Source organism: Saimiri boliviensis, chromosome 14 (genome assembly GCF_048565385.1).
Source record: "Saimiri boliviensis isolate mSaiBol1 chromosome 14, mSaiBol1.pri, whole genome shotgun sequence".
Lineage (NCBI taxonomy): Eukaryota > Metazoa > Chordata > Mammalia > Primates > Cebidae > Saimiri > Saimiri boliviensis.
Window position 1 is genome coordinate 79,145,899 of NC_133462.1, and position 22,150 is coordinate 79,168,048.

General features: G+C 48.8%; 1 protein-coding gene across 1 annotated transcript in view; it reads left to right on the top strand.

The window, feature by feature from the left end:
• The first annotated feature begins 3,293 nt into the window (after positions 1–3,293).
• Positions 3,294–22,150, top strand: part of GALNT2 (polypeptide N-acetylgalactosaminyltransferase 2) — a 211,323-nt gene continuing 192,466 nt past the window's right edge. The window contains exon 1 of the mRNA XM_039464229.2: positions 3,294–3,576. Coding sequence (XP_039320163.1) covers positions 3,451–3,576 — 126 coding nt within the window. The 5' untranslated portion in view covers positions 3,294–3,450. The remainder of the gene's footprint in view (positions 3,577–22,150) is intronic.

The following is a 22,150-nucleotide window of genomic DNA, read 5'->3' on the forward strand; positions in this document are numbered from 1 at the left end:
CCTCAGGTGATCCATCTGCCTCAGCTTCTCAAAGTACTGGGATTACAGGCATGAGCCACTGTGTCCAGCCTGCCTAGTACTTTTGTTCCTTGATAATGCTGCTTCACTGTTACCTGGCTTTGCATGTTGCTGTTCAGAAGTCTGATGCCATCATAAATTTTTATTTCTATAAGCAATTTGATCTTTTTTGCCTTTAAAATATAATCGTTTTACTAGAATGCATGTTGGAGTCAATAATTCCAGACCATTTCCCTACCATGGAAGTCATATTTAAAATTTTCCTTATTCAGCTGGGCGTGGTGGTTTATATCTGTAATCCCAGCACTTTGGGAGGCCAAGGTGGGCGGATCGCCTGAGGTCAGGAGTTTGAGACCAGCCAGACCGACCTGGAGAAACCTGTCTCCACTAAAAATACAAAATTAGCCAGGTGTGGTGGCAGGTGCCTGTAATCTCAGCTACTCAGCAGGCTGAGGCAGTAGAATCACTTGAACTCAGGAGGCGGAGGTTGCGGTGAGCAGAGATAGTGCCATTGCACTCTAACCTGGGCAACAAGAGTGAAACTCCACCTCAAAAAAAAAAAAAAAAAAAAAATCCCTTATTCCTGGATTATTTTCTGGGGTTATAATTTTAACATTAATTAGGTTTTATTGTTTGGTATTTGTACTTTAGGGACTCCAGTTACATGTATTTTAGTCCTTCTTTCCTGGCTTTTATTTTAACCTCTTTTCTCTGAACCTTTCTACTTCTATTTTTATATTATTTTCAATTTCTTGATTGTTTTCTTGCCATTCTTCAGTGTCTTTGTATACATTTTCATTTGAATATATTCACCCTTGGGCACCTTGTAATTATTCTTTGTTTCTAGGATAGTTTTTGTCATTATTTCCAATTTCCTTTTTGAATTTGCTCAACCCTTGTTGCAGTTCTTCCTAATTTTTGTCTAATGTGTCTTTAGTTTTTCAAATTTCTTATTCTAGTTATATAGGGATGTGCATATCCAAATACATGACACTTTGTTCAGTTTGTTATGTGGTATTACAATTGTCTAATGCTTCGTGGTGTTTATTGTGGTTTTCATCGCAAAAAATGTTATGATTTATTTTTCATCATCAGAAATGTGATTACTTGCCGGGCGCGGTGGCTCAAGCCTGTAATCCCAGCACTTTGGGAGGCCGAGGCGGGTGGATCACGAGGTCGAGAGATCGAGACCATCCTGGTCAACATGGTGAAACCCCGTCTCTACTAAAAATACAAAAAATTAGCTGAGCATGGTGGCACATACCTGTAATCCCAGCTACTCAGGAGGCTGAGGCAGGAGAATTGCCTGAACCCAGGAGGCGGAGGTTGCGGTGAGCTGAGATCGTGCCATTGCACTCCAGCCTGAGTAATAAGAGTGAAACTCCGTCTCAAAAAAAAAAAAAAAAAAAAAAAAGAAATGTGATTACTTTTCTGTTTTCTTTTTGCAGAATCTTTACATGCAGTTGATTTGATGTTTTTCTGTTACTAGGCGTTTTGAGGCAGGGTTCCCAGTTCAAGAGTGTTCTCTTTCATCTGTGTACCGAAATGCAGTTTTTAATAGATAATGCTGGTGTTTGGGGAGGGACTGTCTGTCTTCTCTTTTATTTCTGCAGGATTTGTAATTTTCCCTTCTGACTTCCTTCTTTACCTTCATTGCCAGGCCTCTGAAGGACATTAGCTTTTTCCTATTTATCTGACTTTTTCCCAGAAGCAAGTCTCCTTCAAGGCTGTCACCTCTTTTCTCATTTTCTTTCAAATATCTTCCCTTGATCAGTAAGGCACCTGACCTCTGTTCAGTTTTTAGTTCTTGGTGTTGGACTTCCTCTTTATGGAGGTGACAATCCTGTGCTTCAGTTAAGTCCTTGGCAATAGTGGAGGGAGCGCTGTTGGAATTTGATGTCTTTTCTTTCTTCTACTTAAGCAATTTGAAGTTCAGTTCATGCCATTCTTTCTAAGCAGTGCTGAAGGCTTGTTTTTGTTTTGTTGAGGATGTGGGTAGGGACTTACATTCAGGCAGCTGCCATTATCCTCTGACTGGAAAGCGCCTGAAAACATTTAGTATATCAAGTACTAAGTAACATTTCTCTCTTTTTTTTTTTTTTTGAAACGGAGTTTCACTCTGTCGCCAGGCTGGAGTGCAGTGGCGCAATCTCCACTCACTGGAACCTCCGCCTCCCAGGTTCAAGCGATTCTCCTGCCTCAGCCTCCCGGCTGGGATTACAGGCGCCCTTCACTACGCCCAGCTAATATTTTGTATATTTAGTAGAGACGGGGTTTCAGTATATTGCCCAGGCTTGTCTTGAACTCCTGACTTTGTGATCCGTCCGCCTCGGCCTCCCAAAGTGGTGGGATTACAGGCGTGAGCCACCGCGCCCGGCCAGGCACATTTCTCTTTTCTTAGCAACACTGGAAACTGCGTGTTACAAGGGCATCACCAAGGTTACATAGATTCTGTTACAAGGCACATCGTTTTCTTGTAACGTTAAAGATGCTTAGTGTGCTTTTTAAAGAAAGCAACAAATGAGAATGAAAAGATTTTAAACAATACACAATTGCCTTCCTTCTTCCTCATTTCGTATTTAAAAGAACAACTCTACCATTGATAACTCTGACAGAAAAATGTTCTCTTGAAAATTACCTTCTCATTTCCGACCTCAAAAACTCCGCCTGCCTAAATAGATAAATAAAATCGATACCAAGGGGTCAGGAATGGTTTGCTACAAGATGAGTGAGAAAACTGCAGCAAGCGGCAGCAAAGTCGGGTTCAGACGGGCGGTTTGCACCAAAAACTCAGCTCAGTTGGTCAATAAGAGCAAGCCCGTTAAGGGTCTGAGGTGGCCTCAAAGACCAAGGCTGAAGAGGTGACAGTCTGGTAAGGAAGCGCCGAGGTCACTACCGCCCCCGTAACCGAGAGTCCCCGTGTGCGTGAGCACGGCTGTGTGCCCACGTGTGCGCTCCAGCCGGGTCCCGGGGCAGCCACCTGTCACTCACGAGGGAGGGGGCGGCCTGCGGCGAAGCACGCCGCGGGGGGGGGCAGGCGGGCCGCACGAGGACCAAGGAGAGGGCGGCGCCCAGGCTCTCCCGGCGAGGCCCTCCCGGCGGAGCCCGGCGTGCTGCAGCCATGGAGACGCGGCAGTCCCCTCCCGCGGCCCGCGCCCTGGCCCCCGCAGCCGCCGCCGATTGGTCGCCCTTTGCTCCCTGACCCCCTCGCCGCCTCGGAGGCCGGCGCTTCCTGCTCGGGCGCCGCCGGCCCGGGGCGGAGCTCGGGCGCCGAGTGCGCGCCGCCGCGAAGCAGTAGCCCCGCGCGGGAGGAGGAGCCGCCGCCGCGCCCTTCCCCTTCCTCCGCTCCTCCCCCGGCCCCCACCGCGCCCGCGGCCGGCCCAGGCAGCACTCGCGAGCAGCGGCGGGCCCGCCGGCGGCCGAGTTGGGAGAATGCGGCGGCGCTCGCGGATGCTGCTCTGCTTCGCCTTCCTGTGGGTGCTGGGCATCGCCTACTACATGTACTCGGGGGGCGGCTCCGCGCTGGCCGGGGGCGCTGGCGGCGGCGCCGGCAGGAAGGTGAGTGGAGCGCCCTGCCGCGGCCGGGCCCCTGCGCCCACCCCCCACCCAGCGCCCCGCGCCCCGCGCCCCTGCGCCTGCCCCTGCCTCCCTCCTGCTCCGCGCCGCTCCTGCTGTCCTCTGCCCGGACCTCGGCTCGCACCGCCCGCCCCCGCCCGGGGCCTCCGCGCCGAGTGCCCAGGGCAGGGGTGCACCCGGCCCCTCTGCTCACGCCGGGCTCGGAGAGGGCGGCCCCCGCAGCCTTTCTCATCCCTCCGCCCCCTCCCGTGGACGTCGCCCCTCTCCCTGCTCGTCGTAATTCGAGTCTGGTCCGGCCGCCGGGAGCCCCATCCCCTGCGGTTGGAAGTTTAGGGATGGGGGTGTTGGGAAACACAAAGGGGGTGGGGAAGAGAGAAGAGAGAGGCGACTGCCTTTTCAGCGCGTCATGTGCGGCAGAGAGAGTCCAAGTTTCTTTTCAGCCCTTTGATACGAGCGGCTGCAAATCCTCGCCCCTTTCCCTCTGTCGCTCCGCGGGGGGTGGGTTCCGTGTTTCTGCCACCTTTTCTGCCCTTTACCTTTGGGGAGCCGGGGCGGCCACTCCCGTGCCAAGTAAAGCCCCTGGGCCCGTGCGAGCCGGGGTTAGTGCGCCCCTGCGCCCCGAGCGAGGCCAGTCGGGGCCGTTCCCATGCGGCCCCCGCATTACCTTCTGCCCAGCCGGCCCCCCGGCCCTCCTGCGCGAGCCGGACGCGGCCTCCTGAGCTTGCATTTGCCATCCCCACTCCCCGCTACGGGGAGAATCTCTCTTCTACGGATATGTTTTCAGCATGTTTTGGGGGCCAAGTGATCCGGCTGTGGGGGCTGTGTGAGCTGCTCTGCGGTTCCGCGTCCTCGTCCCACCTCCCCGGACGGCCGGGCCTTGGGCATTCGGGAGGATGGTGAGCGCCGGGAGGAGCCGGGATTGTGCGATCCTGGGGCCGTGCGCCGGTCGGGAGAGCAGGGCATCGGGCTGTGGGCTGGAACACTACGGCTGGGGACGTTTGTAGTTTTATACTGGTTCCTCGGCTTTGAAAGCAGCGTTATCCCTTCCCAATTCCTGTAACCCTCATTACTGTGACATTTAGTGTCACCACAAACCCAGGAAATTCTGAGTTAATGGAGATGGACCACGGGTGGTTGGGTTGGAACAAGAGAGTGGTATCCTGAAACAAGCCAGAGGAGACTAACTAGATGAACAGACTTCAGCTGTGAAGTCAAACCCTTAAAAGTCCGCGCTGGGGTTCGGCCGCTTCAGAGATTTTTCTCTTTGCTTCATTCATTCATTCATAGCTGAAGATGTTAGGTGGAATGGGTACCTTATTTGATTTCTGGTAAATTTCATGGATTTGTTTTATCTAGAGGGATAGAAATGAAGCCGTCTTCCCACGTGCCGAATCGGCCTAGCTTGCTTCTGAGCTGACATTGTACCCTTAGCGCTCTTTGTAAAAAAAAAAAAAAAAAAAATTGTATAGGTAGTATACGTGAAGACTTGGTTTATTCTTGAACAGCAAAGAGCATGCAGCCAGCAAAAGCCGTGCAGTCCTTTCAAAACTATAGTCATGCCAAACTGGAATGATTTTTAAAACTTTACTTCTCAGTAAACTGTGCCTTGGCCACTCTGCATAGCCTGGTGTCCTGATAAGACCTGGCAAAGCTTTCTTCCTTTCATGTGAAGAAAACCAAACACATAAGCCACCCTTGGTGTTTCTCTTTCCTTAGTCTGCCACTTTCATTAGTACACGTGATTAGAAAGAGCAAGCATGCTGTCTGCCTCCTGGAGACTGATTCCTCACTCTGGTGGGCTTCAGTTGCTGAATGGTGTGAGGGGTCTTCCATGCAGAAGTCTTCAGACACTCCTGGAGTGTGTGTTCTTAGTTTAAAAAAAGAAAAAAAATCCAAGAATTCCTTGTGGGCTGGTGGCAATATAGAAAGGTACAAGAAGAAAAAGTAGGGGAAATGAACAATTACACATAGATTGGTGATTTGGGATTCTATTCTTTCTGTCAACGAACCATAACATTTAATTCTAGCCCTTAGAATGTTTTAGTGATTTGTCGGTTGGGGAAGAGGTGTGTAAATGCAGTAGCTTTTGAAATTGCAATGGAAGACTCACTAACTTCGTGTGGTGGACACCGGGTTAAAGAGAAGCCTTAAGATGGTTTCTGGAGGGAGTAAATAGAGCCCTGGTGTCTTGAATGCCTGATCTGCAGGAAAATCATGTAGTCTTCTGTCCTCCTGAATTGTTTCCATGGATTTAGAGACTAGAAGCGTCTCCAAATTTAGTTCATTCTCATACCAAAAAAAAAAAAAAAAAAAAGTGGTTGGTTTGGCTTGTAAAGTATGGACATAAAAAAGAGAGCGGGCCATGCATGGAAAGGAAGGATTTAAATGCTAACTATAGTTTAAATTTTAGAGATAAGTGGACCTACGTGTTTTCTCCTGCTTTATACTGTTCAAGTCAGGGCTCTCATTCCGTATTTTGCCAATTTCTACATATCCTGACGTTTTTTGTAGGATACCAGACTGCAGTATTGTGCTTTAGGGATCGTCTGAGGGGAGTCCAACTAGGATTTCTGCTGCTTCAGCAGCCCGGCCCAGGCTTGTCATTGTGTGCCCTGCCTGTTAAGTAACTCATCACAGAACTGTTATTCTACACTTGGCAAAACCTGGAGAGGCAGCTCACCTCAGATTGCAGGTTTAATAAACTAAGCAGGAGGGATCGCTGAAAACCAACCTGAGGCACTGCCGTGCAACTCAGGACTCAACACCTAGGCTTGGGACGTGTATGTTCAAGCAGTTCATGCAAAATACTGTTTTAAATTACATCTCATTTATGTTTGTGTCCATACCCCTTCTCCCCATATTTTGCTCTTTTCCCCTAAATTGATGATTTGCACTTCAAGGGTGCCTTTTCTTTGAGCTTCTTAAATGCTTTAAAATTTTAATCATGTTAAGTCTCCCGTGGGCTTTGGTATGTTGGCAGTGGATGGCGCAGCAGAAGAGAGGAAGGGATTTCTCTGGAAATGAAGCTGCCCATGGGCGAAATGTGGCTGTTTAGGGTGGGAAGGGAAGGGTTTTCTCTCTGCTGTAAGAATGTGTGGAGCCTGAGACCCTTTGCCTATGTGCCTGCGTGTTGGGAGGGAAGGGACAACGTCAGTCGAGGGAAATGATCTGGAGCCCTGGGAGCCTGTCCACTTTGTACAGCAGCATCACCCTTATTCCCTGAGCTAGCACGAGGGCTGTAGCCCTTGCACGAGAGTCTAAGGGTGGAGGACTTTGGGTGGGATCTTCTAGGAAAGGGGGGGTAGGCGGGGAGGCGGGCAGTGAAGGACCTTGAGAGGCTAGGCCATGTGCTCATGGAGTGGAACATTAGGGTGTAAAGTTGGAGAATTCACAACTAAATTGTAACCGGCTTCAAATGCCAGGCTGACTTGTTGGTTCCCAATTTGGGAACCACTCATGTTTTTGAGCTAGTGGTAGACGTTCAGATAAAGGGAAATGCACAAATCCACTTATTTGCATTGAGTGAGACCTAGCTGTTTACCTCTTTGTGCTTAGTGACCTTCACTGATGCATTGAACCTCTCTGATCTCAGTGTTCTCATCTTTGCAGGGGGAATACTCATTCTTACCTCACGGCCTTGTTCGGAGAATTGAATACTATTAGTGGATGCTGAATAACTGCTGTCTCTAAAAGAGGAAAATGAAAAAAAAAAAACAAAACAAAATATCCCTTGAGACTATAGTGAAGCAGGAATCTTAAGTTCATGATATTCTGATACACTTCTTGATTTCTGGAAAATTATTGTCCCTTTTTGTCCCTCACCCTCACCTCCAAGATTGATCTGATTGGTTTGTTTGGGGTTTGGGCTATGAATCTTAAAGCTGTTAGAGACGGACTCTTTGGGAAGTTATCCGGATACCATGCCAGCTCTCTTGTACCCAATTGTGGTGTCAGAATGGGGATCTCCATAGTAGGCAGCCAGCAGGAATGTGAGTGGAGGGTGCAGCTTGCCTTGGTGGTGAGAGGAGTGTCACTGGTGGACGTGTCCCTGGGCGAGGGTTCCTGTGGTGGGGTCCCAGGTTCTGGAGCTCCCCTGCTCTTCCTCTGCAGTCCTGCTCCTCTTGTTAGAAGGGCAGGGTGCTGTGATCACTGGAAGCATGTGTGGCTTGAGGTCGAGCATTGGGCCCCCATGTGATTTCCTGGGTATCAGAAATCTGTGATCCTGTCTGGGTGAATGCAGAGGGGACACCCGTACCACTCCTTGCCACCTATCGTCAGGTTGGAGTTTAAAGAAAGTCCACTTGAAATGAGTTTGAAGTTGACATAGGGAGGGCAGTAGCAGGGAAAACCACTATATAGCCAGATAATCCGACAATGGCACTGTAACGTAAACTTCTGTCTTTAAAGAAAATAAAGTTTCCCTGTTTTGGAATCATGTTGTGGCTGCCTGTGGGTATGCAAACATAATGGAAACAAATTATGACTGCTAAACAGTGCAGAGGTAACAAGCTCAGTCCCTAGACCAGGTGTCCCCAAACTACGGCCCGCGGGCCGCATGCGGCCCCCTGAGGCCATTTATCTGCCCCCCCACCGCACTTCAGGAAGGGACACCTCTTTCATTGGTGGTCAGTGAGAGGAGCACAGTATGTGGCGGCCCTCCAACGATCTGAGGGACAGTGAACTGGCCCCCTGTGTAAAAAGTTTGGGGATGCCTGCCCTAGACCCTTGAGCAAAAATGAAAAAGCAGCTGCTGTACCCAGCACTGCGTGGGGTCAGCTTGCCCAGGCTCTGTTGGGCCTTGGGATGGGGGGCACCTGGGAAGCTGGTGAACATTGTCTGAGGCTTCAGGCCCGCTGTAAGTTTCTCCCCCTAGCTCCTGTTTGGATGGGTGATGGGTGAGTGGTTGGTCTCCTGTTTGGAACAGAGGAAGAGGTGGTCAGAAAAACGATGGGGAAGCGGGTAGGGGTCATGATATTTTTGTTGCTGCTGCTCATGTTTCTCAGGCCTTTGGGGAGAGGAAAGTCAGTTTGGGAAGATGCTCATTTTAGTGTCGAAGCAGGCAAGGCCGCTGTCCTGCCTAACTTGTAGCAAGTCCAGAGGCAGTGGGCTTAGTGAAAGGAGGTGTGGTGGGGCGGGGGTGAGGCTGCCTGGGACAGAGACACAGGTGTAAGCAGTGAGGCTCTGGCTGAGATCCCGGGAAGGGAAGCTAGGTATTCCTGGGAAAAGCCTGTAAAGTCTCCCAGAGCTTCCAGCGGACTGTGTGTGGTAAGAAAACATGCAAACCTGGCCAAGTCTACGCTCCTTTTTGGTTTTTGTGATTTTGTCCTTGGGAAGCCTGTTCCGGAAGCTCTGCATAGGTGATGCTGAGCCATACAAGTCAGGGGATATCCAGATGGAAACACGGGCAGCCATGCCACACACATGTAACAGTGAGGCACTTCCATGCTGGTTGTTAAATATGCTCTGTCTTGAGACCCCCCGAATGCCCTCCAGTTCCTAGTTGCCCTGCTGCCCTGATCTTTCCTTGGGATCTCTTTCCCATGTTCAGCAAAAAAGGGTTGAATCTTACCATCTGAAAGGCCTCTTGGAGCCACTTCTGTGCCTGTGCCATGGTGAACATGCTGATTGTCACCCCTGTAAACGTGCCACTTGGATAGAAGGAGGCCTAGGCCCACTCCCATGATGGGAACAGTCCCTTTTCCCCTTGAGTAAGTCTTTGATTCTGTGTTACTGTTGAGAGTCCTGATTCCACCATTGTAGTCTTGTGGCCTTGCCTCTAGCCTGCCTTATGGGTGAGGTGTGTTTAAGGAGGAGGGATGTCTTGGAACTTCCATATGCAAACCCTCCAGAATGGGTTCTGGCGTAGGCTGGGCCTGGCGAAGAACTCTTCTCCCTGGAGAATTACATTGAATTCGTTGGTGTATGCTCACCAGTGATCACTCCTGTTCCTAGAGTGGAACTTGGCCTGGTTCTCTTAAAAGTGTGAAGATGCCCTGACCGTGGCCCTGTGCTTGATCTTCACGATGGACCCAGTGTGGAGTTGCTAGGAATGCTGTCTTTGGTTTACCTGCCCAGTCCAGAAAGCCTCTCCCACCTTTCTCTATTGTAAACCATGGAAATAAAAGAGGCTCAAGGCACTAATCCGTCTTCCCTGGTGGGCCTGCACCTTTCTAGGGTTTCCTGCTCTAAGCAGGCAGGCCCCTGCTCCTGCCTGGCCCTTGCCTCCTGCAGCAGAGGGTAAACACGGGCATGTTTGCACTTGGTCATATCTACAAGCATGGGTCCCAGAAGCATGGGGTGTCACATACAGATTAGGCTTCTTAGCGTGCTGAAATGTAGATGACAGTGATTCATCAGGGCCGGATTTGGAGAAAAATGAAAACTGTCGCATAGAGTCTCACTCATGGGCTTACATTTAAAAAGCTTTCCCAGGCTATGGGAGTTATATGAGCCCCTTGTCTCACTGAGGCTGGCTGTCACAAAGAAGCAGTTGAGGGCTGGCTGCCTGGGGGCTGGGAAATGGGCCCATCACTCATGGCTCAGCCTGCCCTGGCTGGGCTGCCTGTCACCTGGTCACCTGTCCCTTCTGCCCCAGCCTTCGTGACTTCGTGAGCTCCCCATGGAACAGGAGATGGAAGAAAAATGTCCTAGGCCCTTCCTGTCAGCCATCTGGTCCTGCCCAGGGCTGGCAGTTCCCTGTCCCTAACTCTTAGAGACAAGAAATGGCCAGGAAGGTTGAGGGTAGAGTTACTGTATTTCCAGAGTCCAGTTTAAGACATGCATTTGGGCAGGGACAAGGGCACTTTTGGGACAGTGGTTGCTCTAGTTCAGTTTCTCAACTCTGGCACTGTTGACATTTTTGGCTGGATTTTTTTTTGTGTGTGTGACAGGACTGTGGTCTGTCCCCCAGGCTGGAGCTCAGTGGTACAATCAAAGCTCACTGTAGCCTCAAACTCCTGGGCTCAGGTGATCATTTCACCTCAGCCTCCGAGTAGCTAGGATTGCAGGCGTGTGCTGCCACACCAGGCTAATTTTTAAATTTTTAATTTTTTTGTAGGGACAGGTTTTCACTATGTTGCCTAGGCTGAACTCCTGGGCTCAAGTGGTCCTCCTGCCTTGGCCTTCCAAAGCATTGGGATTCCAGGTGTGAGTCACCACACTGGGTGGCTAATTCTTAGCAAGGCTGTCCTCTGCATTGGACGATGTGTAGCAGCTTCCTTAGCCTTTACCCACTCGATGCCAGTAGTTCCCCTGACCCTGATCCTGCCAAGTTGTAACAACCAAAAATGTCTGCAGACATTGCCAGGTATCCTGGTGAGGGTGGGGAGGTGGGCAGAATTACCCTTGATGGAGAATCAATCCTTAGTCGGTTCACTTTGATTTCGTTCCTTCTGCCTGAGCCTTTATGGTTAGACTTTCTTGGAATGGAACTGCCTTTCTTTGTGGTTTGGGGAGGACCCCTGTGGGAGGACTGATATATTCATACATTTTAATTTTAAAAAATTAATAAACTCTTTCATAGCACTCACTGTGCATAGAAATAAAAGGGCTGCTTTCATCTCAGCTCTTTCATTTCTCCTAGCGAACTGATAAAACTGAAGCACAGAAAGGTTAAGTGACTTTGCCAATGTCACAGAGCTCGCAGGTGGCAGACCCAGGGTTGTCTGGTGGGAGAGATCTCCTCAGGGCCTCTGGAGGCAGCGGGGTTTTTCTGCAACTCCTGGTTGAGGGTTTTCTGCCAGCCGGCGGTGAACCTGGCTTGCTCCTGCTCCTGGACCTCCCATGCCCCTTCCTTGCATTGGCACTGCCCTCGTACTACAGCCTCATTTGGAATGTTCCTGGAAGGCATCTTGGAGCAGATGCACATACGGTAATGCCTTGATAGTAGAGCTGATCTGTTTTGCTCGGTTCTTCATTTTTACATTTTACTCCATGGAATTTTTGTTTGTACCCTCCAGGCTTCTGGCTATCCCGAAGGCAGCAATCCTCAGCTGCCCCTCTGGAAGAAGCAGAGATGAAAACAGGCTCTGGTTCTTTTCATTCATTCTTTCAATGAGTATCTCTTGAGCCCCTCCTATGTGCCAGGCACTGCTTGAGTGTTTGATAGTGCACCAGTGGTTGTAACAGACACGAAATCCTTGTGGTCATGGAGCTTTCATTCTAGTGGGGGGTTGTGGTGAGCCAGACTGTAGGCATAAAGTCAGTTATGGAGTGTGCAGGAAGGTGCTATGTGCTGTGGAAAAAAATAGAGCAGCGTATGGGGATTAGGAATCAGGGTGGAAGGGTAGTTGCAGTATTAACGTGGTGATCACGTAGGCTCATAGAGAAGACAGGATTGGAGCTGAGACTCAGAGGTGAAGACAGGCCACTGTGGCTCCCTCTGAAGCAGAGGGAGCCCCTGGGTTCAGCTTTGTCCAGCCTCTTTTTCTGTGAACTCTACTCCTTGATTTCTTTTGCTAAATAAACAAGCCAGTTTTCTTTCCTGAAGGATGTTGCCTTTGGTTGGCTAGTGGTGGAGTTTCCCTCTGTGCTGTGGACATCCTGGTCACCTGTTCTTGTTCTGGTCTCCTAGAGGAGGTGTGCATGCATCCTGGTTAAAAGGTTGTGTGTACTCTCACAGTCGCCTCCCTTACTACAGACCTGCAGCTGCTCGAGGCGCCAGCAGTTTAATTTGCTGATCAGCTTCGTAGAGTATGCTTGTGGAACAATCTCATTTCTTGATTCCTGAGCTGACTTCTGTGAAGCGCCAGGTTGGATAGGGTAAGCCATTCATTGTTAGGTGCACTATTAAAGAACACCACACATTCCTAAAGTGCTTTCTGTGCATATTGCCATTTAACAAGAAATCCCTGGGTCTCCGTGCACTTTTTCCAGCACGGGATTTCCACTGTGATGTGATCTTTGGGAATTGCTGGGGGTGGGAGTGGGGGTTGTTGATTCGTGTTGGCAGGAAACCAGGGGTCAGATGCCTGCCTGGTACCTGGGCTTTGAAGAAGGGGTTTTATTCTTGGCAGTGTGGGTGACATTGAGCTGTGACTGATAGTACACATGGGGGCAATGAAATGGAGATGTGACTTCATGGCCCACAGCCACTTAGGGGAGCAGAACTGTGGGAAATTGTAGCTGGTCCTGGTTCTCAAGGTGAGGGTATGCAGGTGCTTTTTGTAGAGGCTAGCTTCTCATTTATGAGGGGTCATTAGATGTTTTATGGGATTGGTGAGTACCAATCCCATAAAACCATTGGAATGGTTAGGCACCGTGTGTCCAGTGTACTTCTGGATGAAACAACTGGAGCATTTACATGGCAGCAAAAAGATCAGGTAATTTTAGAGGCCTTCGCATTCAAGAGTGGCCCATCGAGGTTTCTTCCTTCCTGCGTCAGAGGCCAGCCCAGGGACTGAACTCTTTTCTTCCCGACAGGGTGCTGCCCTGGAAAAATGACGCACTTCAAATGAATGGTCTTTCTTTCTTAGCTAAATTGCTCTGTGAGAGCTTGAGGAGCCAGTGCAAATTAAAGGCCTGTGTTTTGGAGATGCCCATAAATTAAGTGTGGTCTGTTATCAGGATTTGGGTGAGTTTAGATGACGGTTGGGTAGGGGCATTTATATGGCTGTCCGGGATGGTGAGAGGCTTGGCCCAGTGTGGGATGCCTTCTGGTCTCATTGTCTTCCTCTTTCCTGCCTCTACGGCTTTCCCTTGACCTAGATGTTGAGCTTTTGCTCTGTGACCTTCGGAAGGCCTGCCCTGCCACATGCCCCTTTCCCTCCCACCCTTGTCCTGCCGCATCCCCTGTGCCAGGGAGCTCACTTAATTGTCTTCTTGTCTCATTTTTGATCATCATTAATTTCCCCTGTGTCTGTAATACACCCTTTTCTTCAATTCTGAGAGGCCATTATTTATCAAACATGCCATTATTTTGTGGGCCACTAGGAAAGAAAAAACCCTGTCCATTGAACTGTGACACAGTGGGTTCTTATCAGTTAGCATTCTTATTTTCCATTTATTGAAAGAGCTCTTTCAGACTGAGACATCGATTTTTCCGTCTATCACTCTTGGGCGTAGATAGATACCAAGGAAAATATAAGTGAAATACATTGAGCAAAGGGTTCTAAAACTTTTTCAGAGTCTAGCCACTCTGAGTCACTTTTTGACTCAGATGTTAGTGCCTGTTTTCTTCAAACAGTCATCCACTGTGCCACCAAGAGCCTTGGTGATGTAGCATTTCCTAAGGAAGAAATCCATGAAAACACTAAGAGCCATTGGTTCTGGACTTTGAAGACAGCTCGGCAGTTAAGTAGAGGTAGCCAGCGTTTGACTCTTCTGGGAACTTTGCCTGACTCCTCAATTCATCGTCCATTCCTGTCCCACCATAATTTGGTTTTTCGGGATTAAGAGTGCTTGCTTCATTGTTGTTTCTGGGATTTTCTTCTAAGTCATTGACATCTATCCTGCAGATTTGGAAGACTGAGCATAGGTTGGTGATAATGCATCATGGGCCTTGCCGGGCCAGCCCACAGCATCTGACGAAGTCATTGATTGTGAGCTGCCTTCCAGTCGGGGGTGGCAGAGAAAAGGGCATCTTAGAATTGGCCAATTACAGCCTTCCCTTTTCTCATGTGTCACATTGCAGTTGGGCCTTCATATCTGCGGGTTGCACATCTGCAGATTCAACCAACAATGGTTGAAAATATCTGGGAAAAAGAAACAATAAAAAATAACACTGTAACAATAAAAATAACACACATTTAAAAGCCCATAGAGTATAACGACTATTTACGTAGCATTTACATTGTATTAGGTATTATAAGTCATTTAGAGATGATTTAAAGTAGAAGGGAGGGGGCATATGTTAGGTTATGTGCAAACTTTATACCATCTCATATAAGGGACTTGAGCATCTGTGGATTTTGCAATCCTTGGTCGGGACGAGTGGGTTTCTTGGAACCAGTGCCTAGGATACTGATGGAAGACCGTACTTACTTTTATAATACTCAGCTTCAAGCCTTCTGTCGCTGATAAAGGAAACTGGTAAAATAACCCTTATTTTAATGTGTATGTCTTCATCTGTTTACTTCCGATGCCTGGAATCAATGTCAACAAAAGTACTTCTTCTGGTGTTTGTTTTTTTTTTTTTTTTTGATAGATGAGCAGCTGATGAGTATGAACCCATTAGAAACATTTTTGAGCTTTTTTTTGTGTGTGTGTGTAGGATCTGGCTCTGTCACCCAGGCTGGAATGCAGTGGTGTGATCATGGCTCACTGCAGTTTTGACCTCCTGGGTTCAAGCAATCCTCCCACCTCAGCCTCCCAAATAGCTGGGACCACAGGTGTATGCTGTCACACCCAGTTAACTTTTTTGATTTTTTTTTTTTTTTTTTTTTTTTTTTTTTTTTTGGAGAGATGAGTTCTCACTCTGTTTCCCAGACTGGTCTTGAACTCCTGGGCTCAAGTAATCTTCCTGCCTCACCCTCCCAAAGTGTTGGGGTTGCAGACACGAGCCACTGGGCCCAGCCTTGAGCATTTTCTGTACACAGGTTACTGGGTTGAATGCTGGCATCTGCAGGTACAGTCTGTCTTCCTTCAAAGAGCTTACAATCACTGAAGAAATCAACGTTTTTGAGAGGGAGACTTTGATTTAAAATGAGGGGTAAGTTGAACAAGGACTGGATAAGAAAATGAAATTAAGGCATTCCTACTTTATTAGTGGTTATATTCAAAAATCCTTATTTTTTGAAGAACAGTACAAACTGTGGATACAGAGTATCATATTTAGGGGGGAAATCATGGAAGGAGTCAGTTGCGCTGTTGAACTGGACCAGTGGGTTCATGGAGTTCATTCTATTGTTTTATTTTTGTGTATTTTTGAAAAGTTCATTAAAAAAATTTTAAAAAGATACTTACTGATATATGCAGCATAAATTAATGAAGTAGCTGCAAACTAGGATTTTTTTAAAAAGCAGGTTTAAGGGTATCTGACTGCATTAGTCCAGAATGCTTCGGTCTCACACCTCTTTTGTAGTTTGGGATATTCCACAGTGATTCTTTTCGTAGGGAGCTTCAGAGGTTGCATTAGATCCTGACTTAGTACCTGTGTCACCTGGGAAACATTCTTAAATTGGTTGCTGTTTGTTTTGTGAGGAGTATCTACATTCTTTGGAAATTGCTAATCTTGGTGCAGTCTTTGGTGGAGGATGAGCTCAGGTGGTCTGTGAGATCACTTCTGCCTAAGCAGACTGCCCTGTGGCCCAGAGACCCTGTTAGCCACCAGAGTTCACTGTAGCTGTTTTGTTTTATTTTATTTTATTTGTGTTTTTAGAGACAGGGTCTCACCCTGTTGCCCAGGCTTGAGTATAGTGACGTGATCATGATCGTAGCTCACTGCAGCCTTAGTCTCTTGGGCTCAGGTGATTCTCCACTTCAGCCTACCAAGTAGCTGGGACAACAGGTGTGAGCCCCTGCACCCAGCCAGGTGTTTTATTATCTTGACTACACCCTTCTCATTTGCCAGGCATCCCTTTATGTTCAGTCTTTCTGCCAGATTTTTCACTCATGCTAGGCAGCTTTGCTTGTGGTTATAAGCGATCCTTCAGGAGCTGTGGATGACTTGGGAAGCTGGGAGACCTTTAATAGATATGTGTTAGTCTTTTTCCTTCCCCCACCAAGGTATTAATGCTAAAGACTATTTTACGTGGTCTTTGTGAGTGAGAAATTTTGGCAAATTATGATACTGCATATCTTCTGTAAGGTATAATTCCTGGTACTTCAAATTTCTATCAGCCCTTTCTTTGAGGTGTCTGAAATGCTTTAGAGCCATTGCTCATTTATCTCGCTTTTCAGCATGCCTTGGAGAATGTCAGGAACAGCTTTTCTTCCCACATTCACACACTGTTTCTGATGGACCCGAAGGTTATTAGTCTGCCCTACGGGTCACACAGTAGCGAAGCTGGGACTGGAATTTCAATGATCCTCCACCCTGTCTGAAATACAGCTCTGGAGAAAGTCAGCCCTGGCCGTCCTGGACTCAGTGCTATTGACCCTGAAACATCAAGTTACAAATAGCAGGTTTCCCTCTTGCTGATGCAGAGCTGCAGCTTCGGGCTTGGAAGGTGCTGATTACTGGGGCTGGTGATCATCCACTAAACCGTCATTGAAACTGCTGATGTGGATGACCGAGAAGGAGAGCTGGGAGGAGAATGTAATTCAAGTCTGGGTTCTTGGGTGGTCTGAGCTCACAGCCTGAGGCTGGCCATCATGAAAGGAGCATAACTGTGGCTGTCCAGGCCTCATAAGTGGGCTCATGGAGGCAGGCAGGGGCTCATGAGGAACGTCTCCACGCAGTGCACTGCTGAAGCTCGGCCTCCGTCTGTGCTTCAGGCACTTAGGAGCCCACACATTCTTATGCGTCAAGTAATGTGGGTCACTCAGCATTTTCCTAGGAAAATATGAATTGGGTGTCCTTTGTTTTAGAAAGAAAAGAAATAGAGGTAAAGTTTCCCCTCTTCCTGGTAATAAATGTGACTTGGTATATGTCATAATTGCAGTAGTATTTGTACCTAACACTTAGGTTTTATTTTAGAGTACTTTTCTCCCTAACTGGCAGTGGAGAGTGTGTGGAGTCATTTTCCTTGTACTGGCCCCCGAAGGGTATTTTTGATGATCTAATAAGGCTCTAATTTTTTTTTTGTTCCATTGTGGAAAAGTACCGACATCATTATCAAATGTGCTATCGTTGTTTGGAAACAAAGCTCATCAGCCATGTGAGTTTCTAGTTTAGGTTACTCTGGAGAAGGGAGGCCTCCGTGGAAGGCTGCCGCGTGCTCAGAGTTGGAGCTTTCTACAGAAACTCAAGTTCTGCTCACCTAGGGCCCAGGCCCTGACAGCTTGCCCTGTGCATGATGCAGTGCGATCTCCAAGCAGTGGGTGCTCTGACCACTTGCCATGTAGGTCCTGGTGCCGGGGTAAAGGTCTGATGTCAGTGGGTTGCCAGGGCGACTCCATTAACCCATCCTCAGGGCTTTGGAAACAGTTTTGGCTGGAAACAGTTTTGTTTTCTGGCTCCAGCCTTGTTTGACAGCAGAAGCCCAGGAGGCTCGTGCATGGGAGCTCTTGGTGACAGCGAACTCTGGATGTCTTTCTGGGGCTGCTGTGACATGGCAGAAAGGATGCCTGACACGGGGGCCACTGGCCTGGGCTCTGGAGCCAGACTCTGGGTGTGAATTCTGGCTTCTCCAGTTATCTCTATGGCCTCAGGTGAATCACTTAACCCTTTACTGCCTCAGTTTCCCCATTCCCCTGTCGTCAAATTGTTCAGTGATGAATAAATCAGTTTATGTAAAATGCTCAGAATGGTGCCTGGTACATAGGTAGTATGTGCTTAAAAGTGTTAACTGCTGTTGCTAATGTTAACTGTCACTTTAAAAGTGGGGAGGTGTTGACACGAGCTCTTGGGGAAGCTGCAGCAATGTGCTCTCAGGCCACGTGTGACACGTCGCAGGCATTCACGAGCCCCAGGCTTCTGTTCCCCAGCCAGAGCCAGCCTCCTCCGCCAGGTTTGAAGTGAACCAACCTACTTTCCTAGAAAGCGCCTCCAGCCTCCGCAGACCATGCCTGAGACTCGTTCCTAGGTAGGTGGGTTGTCTCAGAAGGAGTGTGAGGATAAAGGGGCTCCTCCAGCCCTTTGCTCCTTCCCCAGGTGGGGAATCTGAGCCCCAGACAGCGTGAGGAAGCTGGTCAGAGTCCCCCAGCCAGCTGGTGTGAGGACTGACTGGCCCCTGGGGGTCTGCAAGTAGCTTAGGGCCAGAGCCCTTTCCCCATCCAGTGTTCAGTGGCCAGGAGATTATTCCCCAATTCCACCCTTAATCTTTTGCAACTTGTCTTTGAAAAATTATACTGGGATATGGTTTTTAAGTATGTGCTGTTTAATTAATTTTTTAATACGCTAATTGGCAATTGGATTTTTCAGCATCTTGAGCTATTACTATCTGAATATGGCGTGTTATTTGAAAACTTTTCTGCAAGGTTTTAAATAGTAAACGTTCTTTCATTAGTTCAGTTTCTGGCTTGCTTTTGAAACTGTAGGTGAGTGACAAGAAGAAGACAAATTAATAATTGTGGCAATGCAAAAAAGCCCCCCCTGTGAGGGCTGAGGACTAGTTCTGTCAGTTAGCAAAGTGTTCGTGCGGCTTTGCTGATGGCTCTAATTAAGACAACTCACAACTGGATTGCAGATCAATAGATACACTCTGTGATGATCGTACGGAGGAATAACCTGTGTAAAACCCGGATGTTTGGTCTTGATAACCATGATGAGGAAGGATGGCACAGGGGTTTGGAGCCTGGCCTGTCATGTTAGACCTGGTTCAGATCATGCTGTTACTACGGAGGAGCTGTGGGACATTGGCTTGCTTTCCCTCACCTGAAACTAAACTGGGAGTTAGTGAGCTGGTGGAGATGATGCTGATGAGCTGAGTGAGGGCATTTGTGCTTACTCTCCCTTCCCGCAGGTACTTCTGGGGCCGGTCTGGCTCGGATTCTCTGACCCAGCAGGGAGCTTGCTTGGAGCAGACACGCAGGTCAGTGGTGACATAGGGTGTGCGTTGTTGGACTGGGGGTGTCAGTCGGGTGCAGAGGCCACTGGCGAGGCAGGCTTTTCCTTCCTTCTCTGGTGTCTCCCTCCTTTGGGCCACGCGGAATTGCCTTCGGTCTGGGAAGGTCTCTGTTTCTTTGTATAAGGTGAAGCTGTGGTGCTGAATGAAGCCAAGTGTCACGTTTGGGTTACATTTTTTAAAGTTTTCTAGTTGGTCAAAGTGCAGTGTAAGTTCCCAGGGGCACCGTAGAACAAAGCAGGGCTAATGGATTAATGGACGTGATTGAGTGAGCTGATAGGAGGTGATTTCATGGGTGTGTGGCTTTAAGCCCTGCCTTGCCTTCGCAGTTCCACAGCCATTCAGGCTGCTCATCTCTTCCTAGGGCCTCTGGAGCTGCCATTCCTCCTGCAGTGGGCTCTCCTTGTCCCTACTTCCTCAGTGCTGAGTCGAGGAAAGTACCTTTTATCATTTCTGTATTGTTTATTTGTTCCAGGAAGGGAGTGTAGTGACTCTTAGGAGAGGGAGGCGTTACCTCCGAGCTCTGTACACATATAAATTGTAGACAAAGGGTAGAAACCCAACCATTGCCCGCACTCATGGGAAGTCATATGCATGGAACATACACACCAAAGTGCTAGTTAGGCAACTGGGATGATAGAGCAGGGGATCCAGGCTGATACACTGGGGGGCTTGCAGAGGAAATGGATCCAGGATGATAGAGCAGGGCAGCTGTGGATGGAGCAGCGCAGCTGGATAATGGAGTAGGGAGCCAGGATGATGGACAGGGAGCTGGGATGATGGAGCAGGGCACCTGGGATGAAAGAGCACGGAGCTGGAATGATACTGCATGGCAGTTAAGATGATAGAGTAGACAGCTGTAATGATGAACAGGGAAGCGAGGATGATGGAGCAGGGAGCCAGGATGGTGGAGCAGGTAGCTGGGACGTTGGAGCTGGGCAGTCGGATGATGGAGCAGGCAGCTGTGATGATAGAGTAGGCAGCCAGGATGGAGCAGGGAGCAGGATGATGGAGCAGGGAACCAGGATGATGGAACAGATGACTGGGATGATGGAGCAGGGGGCCCGATGATGGAACAAGGAGCCAGGCTGATAGAACAGAGGAAATGATCTGAGAGACAACTTTGAAAGGTCACCTGTGCTCCCCTCCCGTGCTTGCAGTATGTTAAAATGTTTGAAGATTTAGAATCCTCATTTTAAGGCATTGATCTTTCCTTCAGAACGCTGTCCTTGCTGTTAATTGGTGCCTAGAGAGTGAGGAGATAAGGAGATGTCAGCATTTAGTTTCTTCAGCAGAATGACAGTAGAGCTGTCTGTGTCCTCTGACCTGCATGCAAGCTGAAGGAAGTGGAGGAGAAGCTGGAGCCGTGGACAGGCCTTAGCTCATCTCCACCAGCACCCTGATGTTGGCATCCATGCCTGTGCATTTCCGGAATGTGCTCCCACTCTGCGTGTCACTTTGGACACCCTGGATTTCCCTGATCTGCCCGAGTCTCTGTGTAATTTTTAATTTGATCCCCTGTGTCTCACTGGACTGTGAGCATCTTGAGGCCAGCACAGGCTTGACCCCTCCCTGCTGCCTTCTTCCCATAGCAGGGAGGCAGTGGGGAGCCAGGCAAACATGGGCCCAGGGATGTACATTCTGGAAGCAGGGTTGGGTTGGGGTTGGCCGTGCCAATATCAGAGAGTGTGAGGTAGGACTCCATAAGGGGTGGGTTCTCATCGGGAAGGGCTAAGGAGGGGACCTATGGGTGAGGCCTGGTGACCAGAATGATCCAGCCATGACGCTGTGGCAGAAGGCTGTCCGGGCATGGAGAGGATCCTGGTGCCAGAATGAACTTGGCATGTCTGGGCAACCAAAGGAGGAGGGCAGGCTGGTGAATGGGATGTGAGGTTAGCAAGGCAGTTGGGGCATGGTGAGCATTTAGGATCTTGTTTTGTCTGCCCTGGCACTTCCTGCCTCTGCTGGATGAGGGAGATGAGGCTGAGACTGGTGGGCTCAGGTGAGAATGGCTGAGAGCTGGGGTTGTGGAGGGCCTGCCGCGTGGTGACCATGCCGCACAGGTTCAAGGCATCTGGCCCCTGCTCTCCCTCCTATTCTCCTTTGGCTGTTGGCCTGCTAGGTGACCCAGCTATGGGCTACCAAGCCCTTTTGTGCTGGGATCTTCATGCTGAGTCTTTCACTGCTAACAGGCTGTGGTTTGGCAGCATCCTTGGGAGTAGACATCATTTCAGGGTGCAAGTCTGGCTTTTTATTCCTGGTGCAGGGTGAACGTGGGATTAGGGAGGACTAGAGTGCCTGCTTTTTTTTGTCCAGAAATGTTCCATTGCTCTTGCAGCTGAACAGACCCCAGCTGTATTTGTAAGTTAAAATCCTTGTGCCCTAAAGGTGGAGCTGCCATTTCACCCCTTAGGAGTGGAGAATGATTGTGCAGGGATGCTGAGGTGTAGGAGAGAACTGATGAGGAATAGAATGATCAATTGTTTTTAAGCAATGTTATCTTTTCTGGCTCTCCTTAGCAAAGTTTTTTTTTTTTTTTTTTTTTTTTTTTTTTTTTAAATTAATCCTCCTTTCACCACTGTGGATGGCAGACGTACCGAACAGGAGTAACTGAAGCATACCCTGACAGTGACCCTCTGGGGCTGACACACCTGAATGTGTGCTTGGAGTTTTGAGCTAAGGAATCTGGGAGTGGCCAACCTGAAGATTCATTCCTTGTTTATGAGGAATGAATCTGAGCTCCCATGCTGTCCCATGGAACAGGGCACCTACAGATGAGCAAGGCCCTTTGTTTTGGGTTAAAGGAAGGTTGCCACGTGGAGGTTGTTAGAGGATGCTAGGTGGAAATGCTGTTTGTAAATTGCATGCTTCTTGCAAGCCGTTGCAGCTCTCCTGCCCAGTCCACTGCCACTGGGTCGTCTCTATGTGCGGGTTTCCCACTTGTAAACCCT